The sequence below is a fragment of the Crocuta crocuta genome, unplaced genomic scaffold, assembly GCF_008692635.1.
Source record: "Crocuta crocuta isolate KB4526 unplaced genomic scaffold, BGI_CrCroc_1.0 scaffold186, whole genome shotgun sequence".
NCBI lineage: Eukaryota > Metazoa > Chordata > Mammalia > Carnivora > Hyaenidae > Crocuta > Crocuta crocuta.
This window is the reverse complement of record NW_027551569.1, coordinates 3,157,853-3,177,388: the sequence shown is the minus strand read 5'-3', so window position 1 is coordinate 3,177,388 and position 19,536 is coordinate 3,157,853. Positions and strand designations below refer to the sequence as shown.

General features: G+C 39.4%; 1 protein-coding gene and 2 long non-coding RNA genes across 12 annotated transcripts in view; 1 reads left to right on the top strand and 2 right to left on the bottom strand.

Annotated features, from left to right (window-relative positions):
* NRXN3 (neurexin 3) overlaps positions 1–19,536 on the top strand; it is a 1,503,781-nt gene that overhangs the window by 671,077 nt on the left and 813,168 nt on the right. For all 5 annotated transcript variants that reach the window (XM_077750623.1, XM_077750621.1, XM_077750622.1 and 2 more), the window contains 4 exons: positions 4,209–4,328; positions 14,004–14,385; positions 15,401–15,591; positions 16,399–16,572. In XM_077750623.1, coding sequence (XP_077606749.1) covers positions 4,209–4,328; positions 14,004–14,385; positions 15,401–15,591; positions 16,399–16,572 — 867 coding nt within the window. The remainder of the gene's footprint in view (positions 1–4,208; positions 4,329–14,003; positions 14,386–15,400; positions 15,592–16,398; positions 16,573–19,536) is intronic.
* Positions 145–1,653, bottom strand: LOC144220545 (uncharacterized). The gene is made up of 3 exons (XR_013331774.1): positions 1,575–1,653; positions 958–992; positions 145–172 (listed from the first exon to the last, which is right to left on the bottom strand). It is a non-coding gene; the product is annotated as an uncharacterized LOC144220545 (long non-coding RNA).
* Positions 12,161–19,009, bottom strand: LOC144220413 (uncharacterized). 6 transcript variants are annotated; one of them, XR_013331742.1, is made up of 6 exons: positions 18,905–19,009; positions 18,642–18,697; positions 17,047–17,205; positions 16,387–16,755; positions 14,252–14,374; positions 12,161–12,463 (listed from the first exon to the last, which is right to left on the bottom strand). It is a non-coding gene; the product is annotated as an uncharacterized LOC144220413 (long non-coding RNA). The 6 variants fall into 6 exon arrangements; XR_013331737.1 differs by having other exon boundaries at positions 14,281–14,374; XR_013331739.1 differs by having other exon boundaries at positions 14,281–14,374; positions 17,047–17,104.

The window sequence follows — 19,536 nt, the reverse complement described above, 5'->3', positions numbered from 1 at the left end:
GTAAGTTTCCAATCTTACCTACCCACTTTTGGAGATAGTCCTTTGTGGCAGATGGAAGGAATTTCTACTCCCTGTGTATGAGCAAAACCACCTGGTTTGGGCAGGTTTTAGAAATTTATTGACAAATGTTTATCAGAGTGCCTCCCTTGTAGTTATACCGGTTATGTTGCTCCTGGGGGGAATAACAAATTCATTTATTATGAACAGTCTACTAAAAAGCAACAATAAGAAATAAAAAGAAAACAACTAAATAGGTTCAAAATAATTAAAATCCAAAGTCCACCTGTGAAGGTGTGTGCCAGTAGTAATACCCAAATACAGATTTTCCCACACACTCCCATTCCCTGTTCCCCCCCAGAGGGAACAATCTGCTAATATCTGAGTGTCATCTTCCTCCAAGCAACCAGCAGTGATTTCTCTCTCAAAGAATGCCTTTCTCCTCATTTTTCACATCCATTTTGGTATTAGTTCTGAGTTCTTAAAGAAATAGGTCTTCCACAGGGTTACTGTAGGGTAGGTCAAGAAAATACTCTATTTGTATTTTTCATCTGTGATGTTCATCAGAGAATTATACCATCTTTGGTGAGAAATGTCTTAATTTAAAGAGATGATGCTAAGTGATTTTGCAGTGAGACTAGGTCAAGAGTGAGAATTCCAGTCGTATCGCCCAAGGATTCATTAAGGCTCTTTTCCCTGTGATAATAAACAATCGAACACTTCTATAGACCTCTGCATCTCAGAAATCTTCAGCTATAATTTTGCTTCTTTACTCCAGTCATGGAGGTCATTACTTGAGAAATTCAACTACAAGGTGTCAGATAAATTATTCGTTTTCTGTATTTAGAGCAAACAATGATGAACTAAGCAGCCTAAAGGGATTCAAATGTTTTTTTCCCCTTTGTGATCAATATTTACTACTTAAACTATAAAAGAAGAAAGCATGCATCTCATACTTACATCCAGTAGGCACCTAATCACAGATCACATTTCTCCTGGGTACAAAAAAAGAAAAAGGAACATTAATGGCTTTGACTATTATTTTTAATTTTTAAAATATTAAATTCCCTCGAGTTCCTTTTAAAATTGCAACTTAAAAAAGAAAGTTTCCCCTCCTTATCTGGACCATCCTTTTTGTTATGGGAAGAACTTTTTACACTCATTGTTTTACTGAAGCTACTTCACTGGATTTGCGCTTGAATCTGGCAGGGAAGTCTTCCCTAGACTAAATCCTCCTTCTTTGAAAACCTAACAGTTTGTATGTTTCAACTTTCAGCTCATGTCTACATCTTCTGTCACTTATCAATCCCGTTTTATGCTTAGTCTACAGATTAGATTTGCTCTTCCCCTCTGTTTGCCTACATTTCCAGCTGAGTTTAAACATCACTTTCTCTCTGGTAGGGATGCATTGACCTTTTGGCTTGATTAAAGATAAATGCCATTGACTCTCCACTTTTGGAAGATGTGACTTTTTTTGAAGCTCGCTAAGATTTCTATATATATTGCTTGAAAATAAATATTGAATAATACTCATTTCCCTGCCATTTTAATGAGATGGGTATGGATTTTTCCCCTACTGTCAGAGTAACGAGAATTATTGGGGTGAGAGACAGCAATTGTAGCCAAGTAGTAGGGCATGAGAGGTTTTAAGTCGTTGTTGTCGTCGTCGTCTCCTCCTCCTCCTCCTCCTCCTCCTCCTCCTCCTCCTCCTTCTTCTTCTTCTTCTTCTTCTAACATGTCTGGTCATAGACCATCACATCCTAAAGTTTTAGAGTCAAATGGACAGTTAAATATTTTTGTTTGAATTTGACTAGAATGGACATTTCAAGGAAAAAAGAAAATTCAAAGCACCTGCAAAATGTCAGCAGCATTTTAAACACACTGGGGTAATTGCAAAGCTTGTTTTACTTCTCTGTGGCTAATATGACACTAATGTGGCAATTTTGCTAAACTGTGACTGTGTTTGTGTTAGTATTTCTCCCTCTTGTTTTTTCCCCAATCATAAAAATTAAGTGATGTGCAAAAATTGCTTAAAGAATGGATGCCACCTAGATGTTTAAATAGTCTGCCTTTGTAACAGTTCTGCCTTCATAACCAATATTTTCTCTGTCTTTCTCTACTTTCTTCTTTCTTATTGAAGCATTTGCTTGTAGAATAAAGAGGATAAAGACACACATGGAAAAAACAAAGGCAGATTTGTTTCTTCTGAGAACATCTGTTCTTACTTCAAAGCACCCACATGACGTAGCCCATTTTCTCTCAATGCCTGCACAGTTTGCTATTGTAAAGGCAACTGATACATCAATCTTAGTTCTGAATTTAATGTATAATGAACAGTACTATCTAGTGACATGACATATAAGAAAAATCCTATTATAATGCGTATACTTTAGGTAATATTAAGGTAGGCATACTCACACAAAAAAGCTAAGATTGAATACAAAATGGCTTATTATGGAATTTTCCCCCCTAAGATTCATTGATCTCCTGGCATCAGACACAATTTTGTGTGCATTCGGTCCACTTTAAAGTTCATTGATTCTTAGAATTCTTGTGAATTTGCATTGTACTTGGGATATAGGTACCATCTGAAAAAAATAAATAGAAATTATTTGTTGTGTACATTGTAATCAAGAGAGATCTTTTTACTTTGAAAATCTTTATTTTTCAAGAAGAAAATCCCCCCAAACTTCATCTGCTATCATCACTCATATAACCAGAATTCAATAGCAACACTAATAACTCAGAATTAAAGGGTACAGTTTAAAGTTACATAGTTTAAAATATATTTACCTAGGTGATACTACTTTTAAAATTTTCTTCCCTAAAGAGTATATAATACCTCAGTCTTGGGGTAGAGAAAGGGGTGGTGTGGCCAGTGAAAGCTATATAATAAAGCTTTCAAGAGCACTTAGATAAAAATGTATTGGCCATAGCTGATGGTTTCCAAAGAAATAAATACGTATGTAAACATCTGTTGCTCTATAAGTGCTCATTAAAGTACCTACTGTGTACCTAGCCTTGTGCTCTGTATGTTGGATCCAAGTGTATTGTGACATATTTCAGATGTACAGTATCCAGAAAGACATATTGGTCAGTTATGTATTTCATCTTTTTTTTCCAAGTTATTTCCAAAGATAAAGGTTTCTACATAGCGATTGACTAATCCAGGAAGACTTAAGTGGTATCTTTCTGCATGGGCTCAGCTACCCACAAAGAGAGAGCAAACTTGGTCTAAGTTTTCTTGTTCTATGCAATCTTCTTTGTCTTTCAAATTTACATTTCAGTTAAATGGTGAGCAAAACATGACACCCCCCCACCATCACTAACCAAATTCTTTTCATGCCTCAGTGTTCATCTCAACAGCTTTGTGCCTAAATATTATAATTCCTTGTTGAACCTGATTCTCCCAAGGGTGCACTTGAACATCCTCTTGAACATCTTGATCATGGATCTTTAAAGAAATCTTGGTTTACTCCTTTATTTGGAGGCACTTTCTACTGAATATTCTTTTGACCAAGAAGGTTTCGATTTTGGAATTTTACATTATTTCATTTCTTAGATTTTTAGGTCTTTTTGGAGGATGATGAACAATGAGATAAATCTGGGACACTTCACATTCCCTTCAGGAGCATTATTTATCATGGGGTTTAGACTGCAACGGTATTACTGTGGTGATTTCTATGGTTGCTGAATTCTGGTAGGACCGTGGGTTAATGGCAAAATCATGTTAAGAATGTATATTACTGAACTCTTTTCTCATCCAGTTGATGGATACTCTCCAAAAGCCAGACTGGTGTATTATGCCTAAGTGGCCAAATAATTCTAAAAAAAAAAAAAAAATGATGAATTTCCTATGTCATCAAGAAATTCATCTGAAATCTAAGACTTTGGGAAACAAAATGACAGCTGACTATATTTCTTATAAATGTTCACTTACCATTGTCGTTTTAGAGCTTTATATCTGTAGACAAAAGGAGGGCACCTATATCTCTACTGTTTTGTCAATGTCCATATGAATTGAAACTTTTGCTTTTGGAAACAATAGTGGAGCATCCTGTTGAGTCAGCGAAACTAGGAAGGGCTAATGGTGGGCATAGGATTCCTTGAATGCTATGGGTCATGTGCACCAGTGTGGCTTTGACAGTTCTGATGCCATAATTACTACTTTCAGAATGTATTCTAACTTTGACACTTACCATCGTCCTTAGGCAAAGGACCTGAGACCTTGTATGCGGGGCAGAAGCTCAATGACAATGAATGGCACACTGTTCGGGTAGTACGGAGAGGAAAAAGCCTTAAATTGACTGTGGATGATGATGTGGCTGAGGGTGAGTACAGCTATATGTAATGAAATTTGTCTCTTGTCACTCTCATTGTCCTCTTGGTCATTCAGTAAGCAAAGGGTTTTTCTTTTGTTTTGTTTTAAACGTTTTATTTTGCTTAACAGCAGTCATGTGACATGTTCTCTGTTGACAAGCTCAGGTAAGGCTAAGAAGGTCTTCCTCTGTATTTTCATAATCCCTTTTCATTGATCTGTATTATAGAACTTACCCATTACTGTCACTTTAAGTTGATGGGTCTCTCTCCTTAGGCATAGAATATGTGTCTGGAGAGTAGATGTACAGTTCTGTAGATCCTTTATTATTCATTTATTCAAAAATCACTTATCAATCATCTTCCCAGGTGCCAGTATCTTCTCTCAATAAGTGACTTACTCTCTAGTAGAGGGAGATGAATAAACGAGAAATTCAAACATTATAGGTAAAAGTACGTACTTAGATCACTATAGGATACTTAGAAAGGGCTTTACTTATTCATTTATTTAACCATTAGCAATTATCTACCCTGTTCTGAGCACTACTGTAGAAGACAATGAGAATATGGAGGTGAACAAATAGGCAAGTCCTTGGCTAGGTTGGAATTCACATTCTAGGAGGACAACATATAAATGAATGAATCCCTACATAAGTAAAGGAACATTCAAAGCTTCAGACAAGCAATAAGTATTTCTTGAGAGCCTGTTACATATCAGTAGTGTGCTAAGGATGTAGAAAATAAGAAGGAAGCACAAGAGATTACCTGTTTCCTCAAATAATGAGCCATTCAGTAGAGTAGATAGGACCCAGGTATTTGAAAATAAGACAAAGAGTATGTAATGAGATTCCAACATGCATGGGTGAGATTGTCATTATTGGCCAGAAGAGAAAATTATCATTTTAGGCTGGAGAAAGCAGGAGTGGCTTATGAAGGTAGCTAGTTAGCCCAAATTTGATGGGTAATTTAATGACTTCTGGGGTGGAAGAGAGAGGGCATCCTCCATGTTGAATCCAAATAAACCTATACTCTCTAATGTTCCAGAGCAGTGCACATATGTTATGCAGAATTATTGTCCATATTGGAAAAGAAAACTTGGGGGCAGCATGGGGTATTATAAACACTGTTGGTGTCAGGAGACCTAGGGCTCTGGCATTAATACTCTGCCAGATGTTGGAAGAGTCACTTACTATTTCTGGTTCTTGTCAAATGAAGTCAGTGGTATAAATTGTTTCTAGATTCTTCTGTGAATAAGATAGTCAAGTTAGAGTCAGGATCCCTGGGGTTTAATAAAGTCATTGTAACCAAAATACTTGTTGCTGTTGGGACAGATATGATAAATCTCTTTTTCATTTCTCATTTTAATTTTTAAAATTTTTTTAACGTATTTATTTTTGAGACAGAGAGAGAGCATGAGCTGGGGAGGGTCACAGAGAGAGGGAGACACAGAATCCGAAACAAGTTCCAGGCTCTGAGCTGTCAGCACAGAGCCTGATGAGAGGCTTGAACCCACGGACTGTGAGATGGTGACCTGAGCCAAAGTTGGACGCTTAACCGACTAAGCCACCCACGCGTCCCTTCCTCATTTTTAAACTTGAAATTCTATTACTGCTAAGGTCCTCTCCAGTTTAAAAGTCCTACAATTTTAGGTCCTATAATTTAATTTTATATTCATGAGCTTCAATACTTATAGAGTCTGTAATTATAGTGAGCCGTGCATGTAGGGAAAGGTGTGCGTGCGTGTGTGTGTGTGTGTGTGTCTGTGTGTCTGTGTGTAGGTAAGGAGACTCTATGGATAGAGGAAGAGTAGGAGGCATATATTCAGTGCCCAATAGGCATTAGATACTGAGATAGCTGTCTAACATATATCAGCTCCTTAAATCTTCTGTAATTCCCCATTGCCTCGAAAGATACGAGTTCTTATTGTCATTTTACATAAGCGGACATGAAACTTAGAAGGAGCTGTGTAATTTAAGCTCCAAATTCATGTCTGTGTTATATCACCAAATCAAGCTGCTTGCTGGACTCCACAAGCCATCTTAAGAAAATGATTTGTATTATGCTATGGGGAAAATACAGTGGAATGGATTAGGGGTAATGTGAGGAATACATTTTATTGTAGACTACAACACTCATCCGTCTCCCCTCAAAATTGAAGCTAAACAGAACCATAATAAGTATCCAGAACCGTCCAGTTGTATGTACATAAACACCTTAGTAGTGGGGGGAGGGTAAGGTTACTGTTCTGTATGCCTGAAGGGTAATTTAGCTTTGTGTAATGAATGTAAGCAAAAAGATGTAAAAATGGATATATGATTTAGAGCCCACAGACATCCTGAATCAAGTATCCAAGAAGTCTTTGTGAGCTGTTAGTTCAGACAGGAATCTGCAAAGCAGCAGTGACAGTCCCATATCCCTTGCTACCTCCTCTGGGCTGAGCCCAGTAGCCCAGTGATGCTATTCCCAGCGTGTTTTGAATGGCAGCCACTAGATGGCGACCTCATCCCAATCTCTCTGGACAGTGAATCCCTTTTTGTTTCCACAGGAAATTACATGCCCTGAAAGCTGTAGTCATAAAGAACTGCAGAACTGAGGGTACAGTAATGTGTATTGTCTCCTTTGGTCATTATTCTTTTATAGAAACTTTAGAATAAAGGTAATTATAAAGTGTGTTTTCTCTTACCACTAATAATTAAAAAGTAGGACTAAGCCATGGAAGACCCAAGTCATCCAGTAATTTGATATTTGATATTAATGAAGTTCTTTCATTTTTCAACCTTATCCCCTTCTTTCCTGCTGATGGAAAAGAGCAGCCATAAGGATAAAGAAATCTGGGAGAAGAAAAGAGCTATTTTGCTTATGAGCTACAACCTTGGATTGCTTCTTACAGTGATAATGGGTTTGGGAATTTTAATTTTAGCTCACAGAAGTCATAAAACCAGGCAATGAAACTAAAATACCATACAGTCCTCAGGTTATTAAGTAGTGTCTTATTGGCTTATTTAGTAATCCCTTTCATGCTGTTTAAGGTTCCCTAGAGTGTCAAATCTTCAGCTAGTTTGTAGAAATGATGCAAAGAATAGGTCAGACTCATAAGAAGTCAAAAGCAAGGAAATAAATATTCCTTAGCCTGGTGGTTTTCATTTATTGTGATGTAGTATATTCCTGGAAAAGTGTTAGGTTCTGCTGACAGTAAATTTTGATTGATTGATTGATTGATTGAGCTGGATTGCTATTATGAAGAATAAGTGAAAAGTATACTTCACTAGGGTTATGCTCCTCAGAATTGGGATCTGATGCTGCATGAATCACCCATTCCACCCAGAGCTTCTTACTAGTACAGAAATTCATCCCATTTTTTACTCTGGTTCATGTTGACTTCTTTCTCTGTCCCTTACCCTAAATAGCACATCTAGCACCTAGCTATAAAAAGTCATTTGCGAAGGACAGTTTGTTCTTTATGTTAATAAATAACAGAATGGATTTTGGAAGTATTAGGTAAACAAAATGAAGTGGACTTCATATTGCAAGATTTACTGGGATCCTTTAATATGCTAATACACAACACTAATCATCAATGATTACATGTGAAGTACTTACCAAGTTTATTTGACTCCAGAAGTTGTTGTTGTTATTGTTATTGTTAAAGCATATACATTTTTTTAAAGGCATCAAACTTTTTTATTTTTTTATTTTTTTTACAAACAGTTTATTGTCAAATTGGTTTCCACATAACACTCAGTGCTCATCCCCACAAGTGTCCTCCATGCCCATATCCCCCCTCCCCACCCCATCCATCAGTCCTCAGTTTTTGTCAGCATTCAAGAGTCTCTCACGGTTTGCCTCTCCCCCTTTCCCCCACCATTTCACCCCTTCTTCTCCCCCTTGTTCCTCCGTCAAGTTCCTCCCAATCCTCCTATACGTGCAAACATATGATATTTGTCCTTCTCTGCCTGACTTATTTCGCTCAGCATAACACCCTCAAGGTCCATCCATGTTGCTACACATGGCCAGATTTCATTCTTTCTCATTGCCGTGTAGTATTCCATGGTATAGATAAACCACATCTTCTTGATCCATTTGTCCGTTGATGGACACTTAGGCTCCTTCCATGTTTTAGCTATTGTGGAGAGTGCTGCTATGAACATTGGGGTACATGTGCTCCTATGCCTCAGCATTTCTGTATCCCTTGGGTAAATTCCTAGCAGTGCTATTGCTGGGTCATAGGGGAGTTCTATTGTTAGTTTCCTGAGGAACCTCCACACTGTTTTCCAGAGGGGCTGTACCAGTTTACATTCCCACCAACAGTGTAGGAGGGTGCCCGTTTCTCCACATCCTCGCCAGCATCTAGAGTTCTCTGATTTAAAGCATATACTTTTGAAAGATTTTGTTATCATGGAGAAAAGGGTATGTGAGCGATGGAGCTGGAGGACTGTGGGCAAAATGTGCATCCTTTACTGAGAGTTTAAAGACTTCATTTTCTTAACTTCTCTCCCCATGTCTGGGAGCCAAGGGAAGTCAAGTTGCCTCCTCTCAGTCTTTTCCATTATTTCTTTGCTAAGCTTTTAATGTTGGCTAGGAACTTCATGTAGAAATGGCTATGATCCAAACTCTGACTCCAGAGCAAATGTCTCAAATATAACCTCATTCCTCAGATGTGAGGGATGCTTGCTGTGCTCAGTCCTCTCTGCTACACACTATAGGACATACAGAGGAGGTGAGAAGTGGTTTCTACTTAAAAAGAGATTGTGTTCTAGTAAAAGGGAACAAATAATCAAAATAATCAGAAAATTATTAACATATTTAGAGAAAGGAAAAAATGAATTCTGCATAGTTATTAATAGCTAACAGTTTAAGCACTAGGCACTGTTCTGAGTACATTCTGTGAGGTGACATCTAATCCTGAAAACTTCATGTCTACTTCACAGATGGGGAAACTGAGGCACATAAAAGGTATATAAGTAAGGCAGTGTGGCCTCAGAGCCTACATGCTCGTCCCAGTATATGCCTCATGGGAAGTTACAGTTTGAACCTGGACACATTTTCTATAGGTTTATGTTCTCTGCAGAGTATCATTCTGAGGGCTAGTGTGTAAACGGCTGTTGACTACCAGTGAAATATGGAAGCTAATGTGTGAATAGAAGTCAAGGCAACATAGTTATTCTTGGGAAGGTGTTGGATATGTGCAAATTAGATGGAATGATGGTTGGCCACTGGGAAGGAGCGTGGATCCATCGTAGAAACTTCAGTGTGGAAATTTCACCAGTTAAATTCCACCCACAATAATGTAAGGAGTAAGTCTGTCTTTTTCTCCACTGTGTAGCATTACAAGATAAGATGTGGGTTTTGGAAGTAGACACACCTGGGTTCAATTTGACAGTCTACCATTTACCACCTGTATGAACTCTGATCAGATTGCTTAACCTAAGCTAAGTGTCCGCCTCTCTAAAGCAAGATAATACTGGGGCACCTGGGTGGCTCAGTTGGTTAAGCGGCTGACTTTGGCTTAGGGCATGATCTCACAGTTCGTGGATTCAAGCCCCACATCGGGCTCTGTGCTGATGGCTGGCAGCCTGGAGCGNGGAAGGTGTTGGATATGTGCAAATTAGATGGAATGATGGTTGGCCACTGGGAAGGAGCGTGGATCCATCGTAGAAACTTCAGTGTGGAAATTTCACCAGTTAAATTCCACCCACAATAATGTAAGGAGTAAGTCTGTCTTTTTCTCCACTGTGTAGCATTACAAGATAAGATGTGGGTTTTGGAAGTAGACACACCTGGGTTCAATTTGACAGTCTACCATTTACCACCTGTATGAACTCTGATCAGATTGCTTAACCTAAGCTAAGTGTCCGCCTCTCTAAAGCAAGATAATACTGGGGCACCTGGGTGGCTCAGTTGGTTAAGCGGCTGACTTTGGCTTAGGGCATGATCTCACAGTTCGTGGATTCAAGCCCCGCATCGGGCTCTGTGCTGATGGCTGGCAGCCTGGAGCCTGCTTCTGATTCTGTATCTCCCTCTCTCTCTGACCCTCCTCTGCTTACACTGTCTCTCTCTTTCTCTCAAAAATAAATAAAAAAACATTAAAAAAAATTGCGATAATGACATTTGTTGATGTTCCTGAAGTGCCTAGCACAATGCCTGGCATGTAAATAATATTCAGTAGTCTTGTGTTTTTATTTTTTTTTTATCTTCTTCCAAAATTATTCCTCTTTCCTGTGAAATTTGAAAGCATCTGCTGTGAAGTATGTATATATTAGCCTCTTGAACAGAAAGGGGTTTTAGTCTATAGACAGTGTTCAGAAGAGAGGCAGAAAAAGGTTCCCAATTACTAATATTGATTAGATGATACACATATTGAAAAACATGTATAGGGGCATCTGGGTGCCTCAGTTGGTGAGCATCTCACAGTCAATCTCAGCTCAGGTCATGATCTCACAGTTTGTGAGATCTGAGCCCTGCGTTAGACTGTGCTGGCAGCACAGAGCCTCCTTGGGTGTCTCTCTCTCTCTCTCTCTCTCTCTCTCTCTCTCAAACTAATAAAGAAAACTTAAAACAACAACAAAAAACATACATTTATTTGCTTAGTTTGGCACAGGGCTCAAACTTCAAGCAGTCTCTTTAATGCTTTCTCCAGAAGTAATAGCACACTTTTTTGGAAACCTCCATCCACAGCCAAGTGAGTTTCTTTAGCACATGGTGGAGCAGTTCCTTTTCTAATTTGGCTCCATGTTGCACTCCCTGCTCCCTACAACTTCTAGTGGAGGCTCTGTGACTCATCCATTTAAGGTTTTCTTAAATCAGACTATGTCCGTGGGCTATGCTCTCAAATTCCATTGTTAATTTCCTTTCTCTTCCTTACCCTTCTTCAGACTGTCTTTTCTCTGTCAACACTGCACATAATTTTCTTGCTTTACAAAATTCATTTTTGAGTGAGCAGAATTTCCTAACCCCTGAGTTCTGGAGGCCAGTTTATCTATAATTTCTGTAAAAGCTCCCTGTGGACTTTAAAATTATCTCCTTGGGTTTCTTGTGGAATCCTCTTCGCCAAAGATCATCCCATTATCACTTCTTAATTCTCACTGATGATCTCCTTCCTCTCCCCTCCCTCTCCTTTCCCCTACCCATCATCCTACTCCTCCCATTCACATCCTCCTCCTCCTCTCCTCCTCCTGCTGCTTCTTCTCCTTCTCCTCCTTCAAATAAGAATTAGCATGGTTCACGATATTCTTTAGTTCCTGTGTTTCCATGGAGATTGGCTATGAATGATCCCTCCCCATCATTCCCCAGCCCTAGCCTCCAGCCCTGTATTAACAGCTATAGCTAACTGACTGTGGGGTATTTGTTTCAATCACCGCATTGTTCTAGAGCATGTGAATTTAGGTTATGCTAGTTTTCATTTTCATGATCAGTACAACTTTCAATACTAAGTAATTTTATATACTAATTCTTCTACTTTCCCATGTGGTAGCAGATTAATGTTACATTTTTATTTTTGTCTTATTATAATTTTATATTTAAGTTAACCAACACCATTTATTAAATTTTTGCTTATATTAAAAGAATGAGTTGTCACTAGTTGTCAAAACACCACAGAGAGGCTCATAAAATGTGAATCTGGTTTTTGTGCTTATAAACAATTCTTTGCATCAGGTCTGAGTGTGCTCCTAAAGAGATGACATTAATACTGAGCATCTGAAGATGAGATCTGGTTGAATCTCCAAGGTACTGAAGTTGAAGGGACCCAAGAAAATATAATCCCCTCCTCTTTCCCCCCCAATCTGAGTTCTAATCTGAGTTCTACATGAAGAGTGAAAAAACAAATGCAAGGCTAGTTAAAGTCAAGTATCATTTTTTTAGTGGTAGCACTGATACTGAAGAATGTGGTTAACATCTACTGAATTTCAGGCTTAGAATTGCCCACTTTAATGCTAACTAATTCAGGACTTGGGTAGGCATCCCCAGTGAAGCAAGACTTGCTCCCCTAAAGTCCTTTCTGTGGGTAAGTAGGGTATGCTGGGTATTTCTTGACGACAGCTTATTCTCATAGGGAGAAAAAGGAAGTGCCAGGGCTGAGCTATGGAAATACAGTTCCTTGATAGATTTTCTTTAATCTTCCAGATTATGTCACTCCTTTTCCTCTGGAAATCTGTAACAGAGTTAGTTAAAGCAATGCTAAGAGTGTCTTTCTAGTGAAGTTTCTTCAGTGTGGGAGGTAATAATAGGATATGGCAGGAGGAAGGATTTTCTCTGCCCTTCCTTCACCACTGGGGCATTAGGACATGATTTGTTAAATTTTAATGATTTATCTATATAAGTATTGAGAGAACCATCATCTACTTTAGCCATACTAATGCTGTTTTTCTTGCCTTTATTATTAAAATTTCCATTCTCTTCTGCATTTATTTCAAGCCACCTTCATTACCTCTGTCCCAGTCACTCACTGTTTCTAGATAAGCCATGTAATGAAATGTCTACTAGTTTATTTGTATCAGCTGGAGATTCTTGAATTGCAAATGTCAGACACCCAACTCAAATGCTTGAAGCATAAAAGGGAATCTATTGCCATATAGTTCTAAAAAGTCTGACTTTGACTACTGAATCCAGACCTTTAAATGGTATCATCCTAGAGAAACTTTCTCCCCATTTTGTGGTTGTTTTCTCCGTTAGCTGTCTACTCAGGTAGACCCAAACTCATTATCACAGCAGCTCTGGGTTTTCTTCTTACCCCTTCAACAAGCCTTGTTTACAAAGAAAGCCTTTTTCATAGGTGTCCCAGCAAAATCCCTAGAGCTGAATATTACTAGAGTTAATTCCTTAATGATTACTGAACACTCCAGCATATGTTGCTGCCAATCCCTTGGTTCTATGGGTGGTCCCTCCACCAGCTATATAAGCTTCACCTTGGAACTTGTTAGAAATGCATATTCTCAAGCTACACCCCAGATTTTTGAATGATAAACCCTGAGGGTAGGACGTAGGGAACTATGTGTTAGGAAGCCCTCCAAGGGAGCCAGAGGCATGATAACATTTGAAGACCACCTTGTCAGTCCATATAGATAATGCTGTATGGCTAGGGGCCTAAAATATGTGGAGTGGTCCAGTCTGGGTAGCCTAATTACTTCAAGAGCTGGTTTAGGGCCATCCTCATTCAGCCCAGACAGTTTTAAGATAAAATAAAGAGGGTAACTGTTTTATCAGAAATAGCAACAGTTGGTGGCCAGAAAAATATTAACCCATGTTGTACAGTAGAATCTTTCCATAAGTACTAGGTGGTAAATGATTATATCAAGAAATATTTGGTAGTGAATGCCTAACACTTTTTTGTTGTATCTTTACTGGGTTTAGGGCAATAGACTTTTCTTCTTATAGTTTGCATTCCTACCCATTTGTGTTTTTGAATGGACAAGATGGATTGTTTTACCCTTTAACTGGAATTGGCCACAATTGCGTATTTTCTTTTATATGATAGAACATTCTGAGCTGCGGCATGAGAGCATGGGATGCAGGGCATGTAGCTCAGAATGGGTCAAGAGTCAGCTCCCTCACTGAGGCCACATTGGCTCCATACTACATTGAATATTTTGTTTTCTGGAACTGAGTATTTTGCATGGACACCTAAAAGATACAGTAAGGATGCCCTGATAAAACATGGTGACTTGTTGGTATCTCCTTTGTGATGTTCATAGGTACGATGGTGGGGGACCACACCCGCTTGGAATTCCACAATATTGAAACTGGAATCATGACTGAGAAACGCTACATCTCCGTTGTCCCCTCCAGTTTCATTGGGCACTTGCAGAGCCTCATGTTCAATGGCCTGCTCTACATTGACTTGTGCAAAAATGGAGACATTGATTACTGTGAGCTGAAGGCTCGCTTTGGACTGAGGAACATCATTGCTGACCCTGTCACCTTCAAGACCAAGAGCAGCTACCTGAGCCTGGCCACCCTCCAGGCATATACCTCCATGCACCTCTTCTTCCAGTTCAAGACCACCTCGGCTGATGGCTTCATTCTCTTCAACAGTGGTGATGGCAATGACTTCATTGCAGTTGAGCTAGTCAAGGGGTAAGTAGAAGACATCACATAGTTTATACCAGGTATCTCAGCTCAAGCCTACCTGAAATATGGACATGAAAAAAAAAGTACCCATTCTGCTCCCTACTCTCTGTTCCCAATACATGCTCTCATCCTCATTGATTAAAATTACCTGGGGCACCTGTGTGGCTCAGTCGGTTAAGCGTCTGACTTTGGCTCAGGTCATGATCTCACAGTTTGTGGGTTGGAGCCCTGCACTGGGCTGTGTGCTGACAGCTAGCTCAGAGCCTGGAGCCTGTTTCGGATTCTGTATCTCCCTCTCTCTTTGACCTTCCCCTGCTCACACTGACTCTCTCTCTCTCTCTCTCAGAAATAAATAAAACATTGAAAAAAAAAAAAAAGAAACTTGCTTTAAAAAATACCTATGCATGGTTAGGGCTGGAAGAAAGAGAAATTTATTAGTTTATTTAAAGATCTTCTGCAAATTCAATATTATCAGACTTTTTTTTTTACTATAAAATGCAGTCCTTTAAACCTATAGAAAAGAAGCTTATTTTTGCAAAGGAAGCATGTATGGGGTGCACTTCATCTGTCTCTGGGGAAGTGCTATCTGCAACCAAGTTTATAGGAAGAAATGAAACATAGGTATTTTCAGCACTACCATTAGCTCATATATGCAACGTTTTAAAAGCTGTTTTTTTCTGCAAGATATTTTACTACCATGTGTTGGAAAGTAGTCAAAACAAAAACAAAAACTGGAACAAAACTCAGAAACAGATCCACGATCCATTGAATTTACATGCCACCCCTTAGTGTTTTCGAATGTACTGCCTGCACTATTTTTACATAGTGTTAGAGAAGTGACCTATGTAAGTATGAATTAAAGTCTGATAGGATAGGCTATGGTCATTCTTATAAGCCTAAATCAAGCTTTAATTATTCCTGTGGAATTCCAGGGTAGCATGGGGGATGCGAAGCCCTCAGTGTCAGTTATGTATACATGTTGCCATTAATCAACTCACTGGGGGGTTGTTGTTTCTCACAGGTACATACACTATGTGTTTGACCTCGGGAATGGCCCCAATGTGATCAAGGGTAACAGTGACCGTCCCCTGAATGACAACCAGTGGCACAACGTCGTCATCACTCGAGACAACAGTAACACCCACAGCTTGAAAGTGGACACCAAAGTGGTCACTCAGGTTATCAATGGTGCCAAAAATCTGGATTTGAAAGGTAAACCTTGTAAAGAAGGTTTTCCTGTTTAAAACATTTCTTAACAATAGAAAGGCTGTTTTCAGAAGCAAACTGAAGTTTAGGAGTGCTATGTGTTTTTGATACATAATGCATATCCTATTTTTACAACATTAGATTATATCCAAATGCAATTTTTACCTAAACCACTCCTCAAGGGATGATTCGTTTTCTCTGTAAACCTGGGGTATGTGGGGGCTGAGTGTGAGGTGATGGTTGTTAAAATGGGGGGGGGTCATAAAACAGAGGAAAGGATACATACATATATATGTATGTATGTGTATATATATATATATACACGCATATAACACATATATATGTACGTGTATATATATATATATATATGTAGGTTTTAGAATCTCAGCTGNGTTGAGGATAATTGTTGCTACCTTTATGGGCTTTTATGAGTTTTGATGGGATAATGTCTATAAAATCCTCAACATATTATTGGTAACAGGCACATAAAAAGCACTGAGTAAATGGTGGTTTATGCTGAAAATCTTGTTATTCTTTACTTCACCATAAAGTGAGAACAATACCTACCTCATAGACTGAATATGGTGATTAAAATTTGTGAGATCGCATGCAGAAAATGAATGACATAAGGAATGTTAGTTTCCTCTATCTACAATGTAGAAACTCTGGTCATTAGTTGTTTATGCTGGTGCCCCCCTCCCAGCTATATTATCATTATCCAAGAAGTGTAATGGTCTAAGGTGCACTGGCTCTAGTTGACATGGTTTCTATACCCTTTACTCATATGCTCCTGCTACTTACTTTCTTTTGCAGGTGACCTCTATATGGCAGGTCTGGCCCAAGGCATGTACAGCAACCTTCCAAAGCTGGTGGCTTCCCGGGATGGCTTTCAGGGCTGTCTGGCATCTGTGGATTTGAATGGGCGCCTGCCAGACCTCATCAACGATGCCCTCCATCGGAGTGGACAGATCGAGCGTGGCTGTGAAGGTACAGCCTCTTTTCTTTTTAAGCAACAGCCTTGTCGCAAGCACCACGCCTCTTTGCTGCCTCTGCCAGTGCCTTCTTATTGGTTTACCAGTCGTCTCTCGTGCCCATTGGCCATCTGACATTGTGTCATCATTGGTGTCCTCCTGTCACTGGTTCAGTATGTCAAGACATGGGCCACAGGCTCTGGGAATGTGTGTTGGCAGATGTCTTCCCAGTGTCACATACTTGCCAGTAGAGGACTTTCCCTGGCATTGACATCAGACCCCTCCTGTTTGTACCTTTGCTTACAGCATGGCTGAAAGGGCATTATTTTATTTATGTTTTATACATGGGGAGACTTTTTCATGGGTGTCACCATTAATGAAATGTTTGTAATAGCTATTGCATCATTTAATGCAAACTCAGCAGGAGGTTGGAAAATGATGTCAGAATGCCATGATAAGGGAAGGGAACTCACCTTTATTGAATACTTACTGGATGTCAGGCATTGTTAGGCAGTTCCTTGGTATGATGTCATGGAAAGCATGGATGTCTATGTTAGAAAAGACTTGGATTTAGGTCCAGGTAGAGACTCTTGTTCATTGTGTGACATTTGGCAAGTTACTTAACTTCTCTGATCTCTATCATTCTCACCTGCAAATTGGGGCAATAAAACTTGCTTTGGAAAACAAGATCTGTAAATCAGAGCTACATATAAAATGCCTGGTGCATACATAGTAGGTACTCAATAAACAGCAGGATTATTATTTGCCTATATTATCTCATGTGAGACATCTAATAAACATTGCATGTCCATCAGTGCAGCACAACAAAACCATGCTCATCCTGTTTCTGTAGATGATCTACTGTCTCTTTAAGATAGATACTAACTGAATTTTACAGGTCTTCTGGAGTTCAACAGTTCTTTATAAGAAAACAGTCTAGTTTAACCAGCAGAGGGACTTTTCAGCAGTGAACACTTTTCAGCCTCCCCTCCCCAGGGTCCTTGGGTAGGCTGGAAAGGGGACCCTTACCTAACTTGAAAGGCAAAGATGTCTCTCTGACGAGTCAGCAGGCTCTGTGTATCCTTTTGTCTGGTTGAGCCTCATGGTCCTGGGTGCAATATCGTATTGTGTGTGTGTGTGTGTGTGTGTGTGTGTGTGTGTGTTTTCCTCTCTCATTGACTTACTATGTCAAACCCATTCACCCATCTCCTATGTATTCAACCTCATTTATCGCTCCTGTTCTTTAACCAGCTTTCATTCTGGGTTTGCTGCCACCTTTATAAAAGCCTCCCACCAGCCTCACATGTTGACTTGCAGTATGGAAGGCATTCCCCTTTGCCTGAAAGTCAGCTTCCCATATGATCTAGTAAAAGGATGGATTGTCCCCCTAACCCACTCCAGTTCTCCTTTGGCCAGGAAATTTCTTATATCCACTGGACCACATGTGGCCTGTGCACCTGAGCGAACTAGAGGTTGGGAATCACCCTGCTCTTAAAGTAGCCACTTTGCTTTCTTCTCCTGAAAACCCACACTGTCATTCAAATCAAGAATTGCTGTCTCCTTGGCTTGCTCTTACTTCTTTCAGGGCAATGCTGAGATAAATGTAACATTTGGGAATTAAATTAAATATCTTAGTTTCAAAGATTGTGGGATTACAGAAATTACAGTCTCCTGCAATAATTAATTATACCTAGTTAAAACATAAAAGCACACATGAAAAAGCATAAGGTACTCTTCAGATGTTAGATATCATCATGCCATCCGTTCTTCAGATTTATAAGTGAATAGGAATCATCCACTGAACTCTGTAGCAACGTTGCTTGATAGGAACGTAATGTGAGTCACATACGTAATTTTAAATTTCCTAGTATGGGAGCTACTCGTAACAAAGATATAAAGTAACAAGTAAAGCTGATTTTAATTTTATGTTATTTAACTTTACCCACCATATCCAAAGTATTATCTTCTCAGCATGTAATGGTATAAAAATATTTGCAACACATTTTACCTTCCTTTTTCACATTTAACCTTCAAACCTGAGTCTGTATTTTACACTTGGAACACACCTCAATTCAGACTACATACCTTTCAAGTCCTCAGTAGCTACACGTGTCTGTGGCTACTGTATGGGAAGCCTAGTTCTATAGAGTATAAAAATTTGGGGTGTAAGGAAATAAAACTTTGTATTGGATTAAAAGGAAGTCTAAACTAACTTTTATAAGAGTGGCTTAAAAGGTACAGTATAAAGAGGGGAATGGAGTCCACTTAAGAGAACTTTAAGAGAAGCAGTGAGAGCATTAGCAAAAGGAAATTACCCATCAAATTGGGGGAAATGTTCCCATCCCTACCTACATCTCTGTGTGCAGTTTGGCATGACTCATCACATGCATTATGGTGGGGCCCCGACCTTCCTCTGAGTATGGGTGATTGTCCAACACCGGATATTGTGACTTGATGGTTCTACCATCTGAATCTGTGGCAAGTCCCCTGGGTCTAATAACCCTGCACTCTATTGCCATGGAGATAATTGCAGTGATTACCTATGGAGCATTATGACCGTCCCACTGGGTGGGATGAAGGGGGGGGGGTGCTGAGTGCTCAGGGAAGAATGTCCTTGTTTATTGTACACAGATGACTTGGATAATTAGCCTAAGTGGCCAGGAAAAATGGCCAAAAAGTGGGTTAAGGCATAAATTACTGCCATTGGAAGTTTACACCATGTGAATAAGCCCTTATAAGAGATCCCAGGAGCTCTTAGGGGACTGTGGAAATGAAGCTAAAGAAGGTGGGGAGGGGAGAATGAGGAGCCCAGAACCTTAGGGAGACTGCAGACAGATGTCATTCTCATTCTGAATCTCTGTACATACTATGGACCCCTTGAGAAGGCCCTTCAGTATGGTGCAGCAGGGCAATCATAGGAAATGGAATACATTTCCTGATTTTATCATTTCTGTATGTAGAATAATAAGTAGGTAGGGGA